The sequence below is a fragment of the Podarcis raffonei genome, chromosome 3, assembly GCF_027172205.1.
Source record: "Podarcis raffonei isolate rPodRaf1 chromosome 3, rPodRaf1.pri, whole genome shotgun sequence".
Classification (NCBI taxonomy): Eukaryota; Metazoa; Chordata; class Lepidosauria; order Squamata; family Lacertidae; genus Podarcis; species Podarcis raffonei.
The window spans coordinates 92,706,979-92,720,307 of record NC_070604.1 but is presented as its reverse complement, the minus strand read 5'-3'; the positions used below and the strand labels follow the sequence as shown (position 1 = coordinate 92,720,307).

At 43.3% G+C, this 13,329-nt stretch overlaps 1 protein-coding gene across 2 annotated transcripts in view; it reads left to right on the top strand.

Moving 5' to 3' along the window:
• Positions 1-13,329, top strand: part of COQ8A (coenzyme Q8A) — a 61,782-nt gene that overhangs the window by 19,920 nt on the left and 28,533 nt on the right. For both annotated transcript variants that reach the window (XM_053383015.1, XM_053383016.1), the window contains exons 2-4: positions 2,262-2,456; positions 5,358-5,774; positions 8,439-8,505. In XM_053383015.1, the coding sequence (XP_053238990.1) occupies positions 2,280-2,456; positions 5,358-5,774; positions 8,439-8,505 (661 nt within the window). In that variant the 5' untranslated portion in view covers positions 2,262-2,279. The remainder of the gene's footprint in view (positions 1-2,261; positions 2,457-5,357; positions 5,775-8,438; positions 8,506-13,329) is intronic.

The following is a 13,329-nucleotide window of genomic DNA, read 5'->3' as shown; positions in this document are numbered from 1 at the left end:
CAGGCTCTCTCACGGATCACTCCCGGGTCCGGGGGGGTGACACTTCAGCTCTCAAAATTAGCTCTTATCCTCCAGTGAAATTACTTATACTGCCAAATCGTGAAATTAATGTCTTTTACCCAATAAAGAAGAAGAAATTCTCTTGACCTTAGTTAGCTAGTCCTTGCTTTAGATTATTTATAAGACGGGGAGGCAGACTTCCTGCTTGCGCCTTCCCCGATCGTGCCTAATTCAAAAAAAAATTTTTCTTTACAAATCCAATTTCCGTATTACTCACGGGTTGTTACTTTTAGAGTCCAATTGTTCACAAGAAGAAGTCAGCGCTCTCCGACCATGGCATGCGGCTTCACTCCACAGGAGAAGCAGTCGACTCTCAGCAGGGTCGGGGGGCGCAAATGGTGCCCGCCGAGTCACCAAGTTCACAGGCTTCAGCGCCTGTGATTTCTGAGGGTCCCCGCGTCGCCGCAGCGGCAAGACCCGGATCCTGCGGAGCCGATTCCCTCCGGAGCTCGGAGGGAATCCGCCATTAGCCGATGGCGCTAACCCGGAAGACCAGTCTGCCATAAGCCTCTCATGCTGCCTATACGTGACTGATAAATCACAACTTTTTCAAGGTAGTTTTTTCCACTTCCACAGAATGTAACTGAACCAGCTTATTTGTGTGGCAGAACAAAGGCTTATGACAAACCAATCTTCTAATGTCAACAAGCAGTGCAGACTCTTAAAAACGGTCACCTGGAGAATGGTTGAAACTCTGGCAGTTTCCAGGTTAGGGTGTAGCCAGAATTCTAATTGCTCAGTGTTGACTTTTCACAAGGACAGTAGCCGGTGAATTCACATCAAAGGGGGCCTTTAGCCATAGATACAATTCTCTGCCAGCTAGAGCTGTTGGCTTGCTGGGGAGAACTGCAGAACAGTGATCTGCATTGGGATAGTGAGGTCTTTATGCATTTTGCAAATGCCACTTTGTGGGTCCGTAGCAATTCCCTTGTGTCTCTTAAAACTGCAGCAGATAAAAGGGACTGAGCAAAAGTTTCTTTTCAATAGTCCCAAAGACTGCTGAGTATAACTTCTAGTCGAGGTGGTAGATGCTTATTATAACATGGTTAATTAATTGCTCATATTAGAGACCAACATGTTTCTTAAATATTAGTCCTCTGAATGAAAGAACAATCCTGGTTTTTGAGACAAGTTTAGAGAAATTTCAAAAGGATATCCTTCTAAAGTTTTTTTATTTGCTGTCTCTGCACGTGGCTTTTTTCTTTTTGTGCCGTTTCCTACCCACCTAAAATCCTCTGGGCTGCGGTGTTGAAGGCTCTTCCAGTTCCAGACAACTGCTCAAGCCCAAATGCAGTTTTCTTTTACATGTGAAGTGCAGACCCTTGTGTTGTGGCATAAATTGCATTGGAGATGTGTCCCATTTTCAAAGGGGGGTTGCTGTGCCATGTGGGGAAACATGATGGAAAGGCAGTTTGCTACATTTCCATGTAGCTTGCTTTTGTGAAACACAAAGTGTTGAGTAGACAATCCCCTGGTGAACTTGTCAAAGCTGTGGGGACAGGGTTGAGGACCCACTCATAAGTACCGTATTTTTCGCTCTCTAAGATGCACCAGACCATAAGACGCACCTAGTTTTTGGAGAAGTAAAGCAAGACAAAAAATATTCTGAATCCCAGAAGCCAGAACAGCAAGAGGGGTCGCTGCACAGCGAAAGCAACAATCCCTCTTGCTGTTCTGGCTTCTGGGATAGCTGCGCAGCCTGCATTCGCTCCATAAGACGCACACACATTTCCCCTTACTTTTTAGGAGGGAAAAAGTGAGTCTTATAGAGCAAAAAATACGGTACTTGGAAGATCCCTGCTCCTGCCAACCTAGCAGTTCGAAAGCACAAAGTGAAGTAGATAAATGGGTACCGCTCCGGTGGGAAGTTAAACGGCGTTTCCATGCTCTGCTCTGGTTCACCAGAAGCGGCTTAATCATGCTGGCCACATGACCTGGAAGCTGTACGCCGGCTCCCTCAGCCAGTAAAGCAAGATGAGCGCCGCAACCCCAGAGTCTTCCGCAACTGGACCTAACGGTCAGGGTCCCTTTACCTTTACTTGCAAGATAGTCCTTTGGTTTTGCTGTACTGCATATAACTGTTGGTTATAAGTGTTTGGGGGCAGGGAGGGAGGCTCTTTTAATTTCATTGTACACAGGTTGTACAATGACAACAAAGGTATTATTATTATTATTATTATTATTATGGTTCTGTTTTCCAGCACTGGAAGTGGTCAGTCATGGCAGGCGATGCCATCATGGTGATGCGAGGACTGGCAAAGCTCAGCAAGGCAGTTCTAGAAACACAGACGGTACAGCTTCGGCAAGTTGTCCTTGGTGGTGATGCAGTAACCATGGTCAGGAGCTTCCAGGCCACTGCTGAAGAGCAGTTCAGTGCTGCCATGGGGAAAATGCAGGTAAGAGAGTGTATGCGTGTGTTCGCATCACCATATCAATAAGCATTTAGCCTGTTTTGGGTATCTTTCCCAGTCTCTTGTCAGTGAAATGCATGTGAGGTTGCAATCATATACACATTTAACTGGAAGTAAATTGAGGACTGCAGCCTGTAGCAGTTGCCAATTTATGTGTCCCTCTAATCCAGGGTAGTTCTCCAGATGTTGCTGAACTACATCAGAAAGCATGGCCAACAGACAGGGGTCTTGGGAGTTGTAGTACAGCAATAACTGACCAATGGCTGCTGTAGTCTCACTACAGTTGTACCTCTGGTTACGCACACTTCAGGTTACGAGCTCCGCTAACTCGGAGGTAGCTGCTCCTGGTTGCAAAGTTTGCCCCGGGATGTGAGCGGGAGGCGCGCACGCAGCAGGAAGCCCCATTAGTGAAAGCTCACCTCAGGATAAGAACAGCTTCCGCTTAAGAACGGACCTCCGGAACGAATTGAGTTCGTAACCAGAGGTACCATTGTATTCTAGAAAGTTGAAATAACGGAAGGTGCTGTTGTTTAAAGATCTGGTGAAACCTTTTGCACGCTGTGAATTTGGGTAATTGTAATGGAAATATCTTATTGCTGGATCTTTTGTTTCGTTTGTTTCTTAAAATTTATATCTCATATTTATCATCCCACAGGCTTTCTCGGCATCATACAACTCTAAAAACAATATTTAAATAAATCACATGCCCTTTTGAAAGTACATATTACTTTGATTTCAGGCAAGTTGATATCAGGAAGGGCAAGAATCAGAGAGGTGAATTAAAGTAGAATAGAAGGTGACACAAGGAGAAAGAAATTGAGCAACAAGAAACCCTAACCTCAATGGCTATGTCTGTTGGTGCCCCTTTTAGATGCAGGTTCTGCTTGTGCTCTTCATAGCAGCTAGCTAAAATTTTAAAAGTACACATTGATTACGGGAAACGCAATTGCTTAGAGAAGAGGGAAGCTGCTTTTTCCATGGATGTGCAATGTCTGCCTAAAAAACCTGTAGTTATTTTTGTTTCCTACTGGGGGTGGGGGGGTGGAAATGTGAAGTGTTTTCCAGTAAATTACTCTTTGTTTTTGGTGGTGTTCCTGCCAACTTCTGATACTTGTAGCCTTTTCTAAACTATTTTTTATTAATGTTGGAAGAGAAGTGTTTCCATTGTGTTACCTCTGTGGCGGTGTAGTTAAATCGGCCAAGAGGTGTTGTTAAATGGCATTCTGGAAAAATCTGTTACCGGGACACCTAGTTCTCACAATGTAGAATATAAAGACCTTTCAATTTATTATTACTCTTCCTTAAAAAAAAAGGCTTTCATATTTTCAGAGAAAACTTTGCCAAAGGTTTGGAAAAAAAGAAGGGAAACTGGAGAGAGTCTCCTATTGTGAAAGAAGTCTAGGTGGTGTCTGAATCATGATACAAATCTTTGGAAGCACTGAACATGTTACTTGAAAACAAATGTTTTATAAAATGACTGTCCTAATCAACACTGCTCAGTGCTTCTCTCCAGTCACAAGCACATTAACCAGCTGATACATGTAAATATATTATTTGTTGTGTGCATGAAACATACTAGATTTTTACACCAATGGCCCATGGTCACAGAATAGGGTTAGCCTATGTAGACTGAAAGAGATATGAAGGGGAACTGCTAGGCTAGACTTCCTCAACCTAATGCCTTCCAGATGTTTGGACTACGGTTCCCTTCAGCCCCAGCGTCATACAGCTGTTCTGGTTGGGGCTGGTGGGACCTGTAGTCCAAAATATTTGGATGCACTAGATTGGGAATGGCTAGGATGGCTGTTCTCTTCATAGCTCTCTTTCAATCGGGATTATGCCTGTTTCCTGGCAGTATGTGGCCCACCTAATCCATTGATAAAACTGCTGAGTTCTACAACGTCTCAAAATAGTAAGAATAGCAATTCGTTGTTGTGCAGTGGGTTGAATCCAAAGTTTCCACGAGTGCCTTTCTGTTTGATGGGTGCTCTGCTGAAGGAAGGAGGTCAGGAGGGAAGTGACTGTTGCTGATTCCTCCTTCCCACTGCCCCCCCCGAAAAGCTGCTCTGAAAAAATCCAAGGCCCCCTGGAACTGTGCGAGAGGTGATGGGGTGGGTGGGACTGCATGGGGAATGGAGATGATTGCCTATCTCTTTCCTCAAGCAGAAGCTTCCACTGAATCGCAGAAGGAGTTCTCTGGATCCCACTCAATAGAAACATAGGTTGATGTACACCATTAAGCACATTTGTGCAAAACGGTTTCTGCTTCCAAGGAGGCATACTGACGGAAGTGGCACACCTGGCCCTGTCATGCTGCGCGCTGAAGCAACCCTGCTTCAGGAAGCATTCGGGAAGTGAGGGATAAATGAAGACAGGAATTGGGGTCGGTGGAGTACAAATTCCGAAAGTGTTGGCTGTAGAGAAGGGGTGGTGGCGGTGGCTCCATCACTTGGAGTGAATTATCAGCATATTGCATACATTTTGGTCCCTTTATATGTAAGTGTATTTATAAACCACTAAATGTTACAGATATCAAGAAACTGTATTATAATAATGATTATAAAATCATTACTGTAAAAGTCTTAATTATAAAATCATAAAATACAGGAATGACCAACACTGATTCGGATCAATTCTCTAAAAATGTTTGCTGATACAAACAAGAGTAATTATTATTATTATTATTATTATTATTATTATTATTATTATTATACCACCCATAGATTTTGGGGCTGTTCACAACACAAGACATTGAAATATCAGAATTTGTAGGTGTGTGGAAAGTGTTTTGTCTTTTCAAGAAGGGAGCAGTGTGAGTGACTGTGAGAGCAGTTTACACCTTATTTTTTGGCTGAGGAAAAACACCTTTCAATGTTCTGTTTGCAGGATCTGGGCAAGCAACAGGAGAACTTGAAAGATATTGGTGAGGACTTTGGAAAAGACGAGAGCTTCTGTGAATCGGAGCTGGGAGGTGCTGCAAAGGACTTCCACCCTCCCCCTCTAGAACACCCTCCCAAGTCTGGTGGCGCAGAGGGCCCATCTCACTTGTACGTTGCCAGAGGACCTTTACCAAACGTCGGTGAGAGCGGAGACCCTAGTGTGGGTCGCAACCCCATCTCTGCCAAAGTGAATGCAAAGCTCTTTGGAGGCTTTAGGGACCCTTGGAATCCTTCTGCTCCTGCTTGGGGGCAAAGCCGGGCTTTTCACCAAGACCATTCCTCGGTGGGCGGACTCACGGCTGAAGATATTGACAAAGCCAGGCAGGCGAAAGCAGATCCACAACAGAAACCGTACAAACAGATGGTACGTAGGCTGTGTAACACCACTGGAAAATAGGAGTTTTGTGTTGTTGTTTTTTAAAAAGTGGGTTATCCTTTTTTTAAAAGATAAAACAAAACCCTGCCCTACCAAACTTTTGCGTGATGAACATGTCTGGGTAATAGTGGGAGCAGTGCATTATTTTCCTTTGTTTTTAATTATCTTTGAGGCATGTCTGCTGCTCAACTGGTAGACGCATGGGAAATGTGCCAAGAAATGCAAGTTCCTTTTCTCCCAGGTCACTTTGGGAAACCAGGCCACACATTTCAGTAACAATACTGAGAGAACACTCTTTAAATTTAATCTTCCCATTTTAACAGGTGGGGAAACTGAGTAACTTGCCAAAGCCTGTGGCTTTCTTAACCTATTATTTTCCTTGGAATAATCTCAATGTGGTACATGCCTTGTATGGCACTCAGATGGGCTTCCATTTACTGGAGGGATGTATAGACTCCCAAGATTAACACCAGGTTAATCAGAGAATGCTGAATGTGTGGAGATGTCTTTCCTCAGTAGGTTCTCTTTGCTCCCTTTCAGTTACCTTTTGGTGGGCAGAAAAGATGTAACTGGTTTCTTTGGTTTGTAGTTGTAACTTGTTTTGTTTTTATTGGTTTGTCTGTTTATTTTAACTTAACATATGAATTGTTTCCCATTAAAAAAGTTGGTTTATTGTTGCTTTTATACTGTCAGCCCTCTTGCAGGTCTGCTCGAGGAGTTAAAATAGATGATAATCACATTTTTGTTCAGCTCTGCTTTTCAAAGTGAAGAGAGCTGTATTGTAAATGTCCTATTGCAATTAAGCAAGGCGGGCTAGCAACTGTTCATTTGTTTAGAGAGTTCAAAATGCACCCCTAGAAATAGACCTTTGCTTTTTAATGTTTAACAGGTGTTCACCTTCCCTTTACTGGACACTCAATACTCTGCTAAATGCTTGGGATGGTTAAGAAGTTGTACTTGTTGTTGTCGTGTGTTCTTGTGCTCCTCCAGCTGAAATTCAGAACAGGTGCAACCCAGGTTTGCTTGCCACCCCCCTCTGCCTTGCATTTCCTCTTAAGAGACGATTCTGTCTGCTGGAAGTTGAGTAATTCTTCTAAAGCAGAAAATCCTAGCTTAAAGCGTAACACTGGGCTAGACTGTGCTCTACTAATCTCCCAAACCAAACAGTCTGGCCTGGTTTAGTGGAGTTTCCTATGTTTCTTTGCAAATAAATTTTGGCAGCTAGTTAAAAACATAATTAAAACAGAAATACAAATCAAAACAGAGCAGCATCAGAAAAAAACCAAACAAACAAATCCGTTCAGTACATATGAAGCTGCCTTATATTGAGTCAGATCATTGGTCAATCTAGCTCATCACTGACTGGCAAATGGCTCTTCAGGGATCCAGACGGGTGTCCTTCCTAACTACCTGGAGATGCAAAAGATTGAATCCAGGCCCTTTTGCATGCAAAGCAGATACTTTATAGTATACTCGTCACAAGTGCTGCAGTGCACAACTCCTCTGAGTTTAAAAGGAAAAGAGCTGAACCTCCAACACTCCGCAGCACAGTCAGTGGACCTGAGACTGTATTGACTCACAAACTTTGGAGGTGAATCTCTCTCAACTCCCCTCCAAGTTGATGCGGGTTGGGTTTTTTTGGGGTGTGTATATAGGTAACCACATCAATGAGGGGTAAGCATGGGAGCTAAACACCATCAGTGAAGGGAGTTCTACCTTGTAGCGAGTTCCAAAATTCTGGTTGAGATGGTGCTTTCTTGAGTTCTTTCCAATAGCCCATCAGATGCTGGAGGGATAGAGAAGAGGCTCTCTCTGGATGAACTCTGAGTCTAGGCAGGTGATCTTTTAGGTAGTCTTGTCCCAAGCCACTATAGGCTTTATAGGTCACACCCAGCACTGTCAGAATGATTGGGTGCCAGTGTACCCCTATAGACCTGGCCCTACTTAAATTTTATTTTTAAAATTTTGTATTTGTACTCATGGTGCAACGTTCTTTTCTTATCTTGTGTATGTGTATGGGAGGGAGGGAAGGAGAGAGAGAAAGAAATAGTGTAATCCAGATGCTGTAACTGCATCAGGGACCAGATCACCCACTCCCACCCACCTAAAGAGATCTACCACTAACAAACTATACCAGACTTAACTAAGTAACTGGCACAGCTTGGGGAATTACTTAGTGCAGGAAATGGATGTTGTGTATTCTGTGATTTGAAGACATCGATGCCAGAATCAAAATTCTATTATTGGTCAAATGGAAATATTCAAGCTGTTTAATTTAGACAAATTATGCAACCTTTCTAAATTTGTGCATGTTCCACACACCCCTTGCAATTCTGCCTTCAAACAACAAAAAATCATCTTTCTTCCAGCTTGGCTTCTGTGATGTCATCAGACATTGGTTGTCAGGCTAATTTATCTAGCTCTAAAAGTTAGAGGCATCGTAGCAACTAGGATTGATCTGGATGTTTTCTCACATGTTCATAAGTAATTACAGAACTAGTATTGTTGAACAGAATGGGACTTAGTTTTTTGCAGACATGCATAGGATTGCACTGCCAGCCAATTTTCTGCTGCCAAAATTGAATTCTTCATGCATTTGCTAGGAAAATAGTTGTCCATATTAATGGTCCGTATTCTCCTAAATCCCTGCAGCTCAGTGAACGTGCCCGGGAGCGAAAGGTGCCAGTTACTCGAATTGGGAGACTCGCTAATTTTGGAGGTGAGTCTTTCTGAATTGTGGTGGCGAATAAGACTGTGAATGTAGATGCTTCTGAAAAACCAGGCAGTTTTCTGTGAACTGTATCATGCACATTCATGGATGTTTGTGTGTAGAAGAAACAGGGTTTCTGATTATCTTTTTAGCAGGGATGCTGAAACTGAATGTCTGAGCTGATACTGCTTGGCAGTACATAGTATGTGTGCATAGCTTCCTTCAGTAGCAAGTTTATCCACATGGTCTTTGTTTTGCAAAAATGACTTGAAAGGTGTCAGAGATGGCATAAAATGATTCAAGAAACAAGTGGCTTTCAAATTACAGCATCTCCATGGCAGTGTTTTTCAGCCGTTGACTCTTAGCCCAGTCAGTATTGCTCCAAATACTTGGGGCACACATTTTGTTTACAAAGAGATACTACTCCTTTTAAGATTTACGTTTAAAAGGGAGGATTCCACCAGGTGTGGGACCCCTGCCCCTCCCCATCACTATAACACAACAGAGAGAAAAGTTGAAGGTTGTGATATCCTGGCTCTTTAAAGGTACTTTTCTACATCTAGAACCAGACCAAGAACCCTCTCTGCACCTCTTTGAGCTCCCTGGAATCACTAGCATCTTGAACCCTGTAGCATGATGAAAGGGTATCAGTTTCCTTCTGGTATGTTTGGTGTAGTGAGTGTATAGACAGCCAACATGCGTCCCTGCTGTTTTGTGACCTTCCCTATTTATAGCTAGAGTTGGCACCTCTCCTTAGTATTCATTTCTCCAAGATGAGATCTACTTCTATATGCCTTTTGAACGTTTCTGTCTATGTAGCAAAGTGTTAAGGAACTTGGCTTCTACAAGGCAAGGCACCTCAGGCCTGTGCAGTATACAATTTTACTTGAAGCAGATTCAAAGCTAGGGAACAAAGTAAACATTTCCCTGAGTTAGTACAAGAAATAATGCTATGAATGCTTCCTCCCTCCCTTGTAAATAAGTTTTGTGCTTGCAAACACTTTAATCCACATTGTTTAGGTTGGGACCTCCTGAATACTTCCTCTTCCTTGAATATGTTCACTAATGGGAATGTCTGCTGAGTTATTGTAGACATTTATGGTTCTGCTGTGGAACAATTGCAGATTGTAGCTGAAGGAGTCCTTTGGCATCTTTAAAAGACAGATCTCATGGGCTGAATCTTATTTTGTCATCTCTATATCAGCTATGGAAATAACTCTTCAAGAATTCTCTGAGTTCAAGTGTTTTGTCACTTTTTTTTTTTGCAGGTGAGGAGTAGAAAACTCTCCTCCAGGGCAGGGGTGGGGAATTGGATCCATCTGGTGGGTTAAACAGATAAATGATGTCACTTGTACAGCAGGTGGGTGAAGATTGGCCAGAATGGTTTCACAGGCTAAATGGGGAGGCCTGACAGAGATGGGGAACTTTTTTGGCTCTGCACATCAGACTTATTATTGATATCAAGCTGTGTGCCACAAGTGTCTTCATGATCCTGTAGTAGCAGCTTTCCCATTAGAATTTCCTCACACTCAAGCTTTAAATAGGAAATATATGCTTCTGTGTTGAGTTGAGAAGGTTTAGCCTTCAGTTAACTAAGTATATGCAGCAGATATTTTGAACTGTTGTCTCCAAAATGTGTCAGGAATTCACAGGAGGGGGATAACCAGTGTCTGAAACTTGACAGGCCAGGCTTATGAATTGACTCAAACAATTCAGCAGGGGTGGTGGGAGTGCTGTAATCTGCTTCTAGCTTGGTGTGGGAACACAAAAGTCACTCTGTGTACTTAAACTAGCTTGGTATCTTAGTCAGTTTCCTCTTTCTACTGTGAACAGCTGTTTGCTGATGTTGTCTTTAAAAGAAGCTTCTCCCAAAATAATTTTTCTCAGTGTTGAACTGGGCTGATTAAAAGTAGTGCCGAGCTATGGTTTAGCAGTAAATGAAAGAGGCTTTAAGGAGTCTCTGGCTCAGTGGCTTCCACCTCCTCTGCCCTCATGTACAGTGCTTCCCTCCCTTCCTTGTATGAGGCAAACCATAGTTTTCTGTTTTGCATAAACCAGCAAAATCTGGCTTGCACTTGCCTTAGAGTCCAGCATTTGGAAACCATAGTTTATTGACTTAGACAAAACAGAAAACCATGGGTTGCCTGCAGCCAAGGAAGGAAGGAAGAAGTAATTGTATACTACAGAAGGGGTGGAAGAAGTGTATAAGCGCAAGAGTTCTCCCTTAAAATACCAGTTTTTACAGCAGGCAAAGCTTTGCAGCTTTGTTTTGGCATCCCAGTCCTAAACAGGCTGATACATAAGTTAGTTCTATTAAGATCAGTGCTATTAGGCTCTGTGTGCATAGACTATTCACTGAGCACAGAATGTGATCCTGGATGTAGGATTCACCAAGCCTTCCTGAAAATATACCTTCTCTTAAAAGTTCATATGGCCCTCCTTTCTCTGTTTCTGGTTTACTGGTCTCAGTAAAAACAAAAACTCTTCTCATCTGCTATTTAAATATAGCTGCAGTGCTCTCTCTCTCTCTCTCTCTCTCTATATATATATATATAAAAGAGTTAAGATCAACTTGGTTTTGGAGAAGTGAAAGCAATTAAAAAAAAAGTAATGTAAAGTCAGAAATTGCAGAGCAATGAGATTTCTTTTAAAAATCAGATTCAGGCCCATAGTAATTGCAGTTGCACTCTCTCTCTAAAAGTGTAATGAGGTCCTTGAAGAGTGCGGTGAACACAGTAGTTCTTGACTTAGTCTGGATCCTGATGATGCTGGCTGGTGCTGGGTGTCTGGAGTTAATTCTGTTTTATTTAACATTGGCCACTGAATGTGTGGCGTCGTAAGCTGCCCTGTGATCTGATCTGGAGGAAGGGTGGGCTACAGAAAGCCTGGAAATGTGAACATAGCCTCAAGAGGCCTTGCGCAGGCATCATGCTTCCTCGTCACGTAACCATTCTCCCATGCAAATTTTCCCCGTCTTCACTTTTCAACATTGGTTGGGATGTAGTGTGCCTTCTGCATCAAGGTTGATGTAATTATGTAACTTTAACCAGATTTCACAAACACTGGCTTAGCCCAATGGTCAAGGATGATGGGCTTTGCAGTCCAACAACATCCCGAGCCTGTAGATCACTGCAAGCTGGCATGGTCTTAAGCTGTTTAGAGCTTTGATGGCTAGAACCAGCACTTTGAATTGAGTCTGGGCGCAAATAGGAAGCTGATGACATTGATGTGGGAGAGCGCCACTGTGTGAATTTGTTCACCTGCGCCATCCTGCATGCCTAGTATGGACTTCAGCCTTTGTTCAATTGGGTTTCCTTTGTGTCTTTTTTCCTTCTGGCTGCTTTTGCTAAAATGCATGTCACATTGGGGCAGATGCATGCAAACCTGCATGCTGTGCAACGTTTAGCTTTCCTCGATACATAATCTGGCCTATATCAATGCATTTTGAATTATGGGTATTGAATTGATTTAATTATTAGCGCAGCAGGTAAGCAGCAGTGGTTGTTGGGTGGACTTTGCATTTGCCTGCCTCCACAGCTGGCCACAGAGTTCAGAAGCATAGGAGCTCCTCCTCTTCAACTGTTAGAACCCTGTGAACAGGGGAGGGCTTGTTTGTTCTTCTGAAGGGAAGCTATGTGTGTGGGGTGGGTGTGTTTATGCCTGCCAAGACTCTGTGGCGACTCTGTAACAACAGGATTTTATTACAGTGTGAACAAGGTTATTGGTTGCATAGTTATCACTTGATTTTTCTGCTAATCATAGGCTTGTTTGCCAAACCCTACAAGGGCGTGCCTATCTTTCCAAACCAGCCTTCTGTTGTATTGCATTTCATATTTGCCCTTCACACTCCCTTGGTACTAATCTTCATGCATTGGCTGGACAGCAAATGAAAAATATATGGGCTGCTTTCAGTTTAAAGTTGGGAGGGACCACGAGGGTCATGTAGTCCAACCCCATGCAATGCAGGAATTGGACTAGATGACCCTTTTGGTCCCTTCCAACTCTACAATTCTGTGATTCTAAGCATTTTTTTACAAAAACAAAAAACTGCTGCTGTTGCATTTCCAGATTAGGCTTTTACTTTATGCACTGATTTTGCATAGCATTCCCCGTATTATCTTCCGATCAATTGCGATGCATTTGGCATTGCAGGGGGTTGGACTAGATGACCCACAGGGTCCCTTCAAACTCTACAATTCTATGATTTTACAGTGAAGAAGTTGGTGAGGGGGCTTTAACATATGGTTACCAGATTTTTTTCCAATGAATCTGGGGACACTTTTAATTATTTTTTTTATTATTTTTTTTGAAGCTGTGTAGCAACAGGTAGTCAGTAGTGGGGATGGTGAGGCAAAAGACCCTGGGGCCAAGCACACATGCATATTGTATAAAGGTGCAAAGCCCTTCTTTCGCACCCTGTGAAACATAAATGTGCAGAGTTTTTTTAAAAACTGGGCAACGGTGCACCGTGTGCCCATGACTCCCAAGCCTTCCCCAATCTCCTTCCCCCTTTGTTTTGACAGATCAGGGGAGGCTCGGGAGTCACGGGCGGCCAGCCGTTGCCCAGGAGGGGCCAGCCTGGTAGTGCAGTTGGCTCTGGCTGGCTTCAGGAGCTGCTCGCTGCCATGGCACAGGAAAAATGGCAGGGCCACGGCAGCGAGCAGCAAGAAGCTCCTGAAGCCAGCCAGAGCCAACTGTGCTAACAGGCTGGCTCCAGGCTGCTGAGTCTGCTGCTGCTATGTTTCCTGGGGACAGATTTGCAAATCTGGGGACATTCTGGGGACGGAATTGGTCCTGGGACAGATTTGCAAATCTGGGGACTGTCCCCAGGAA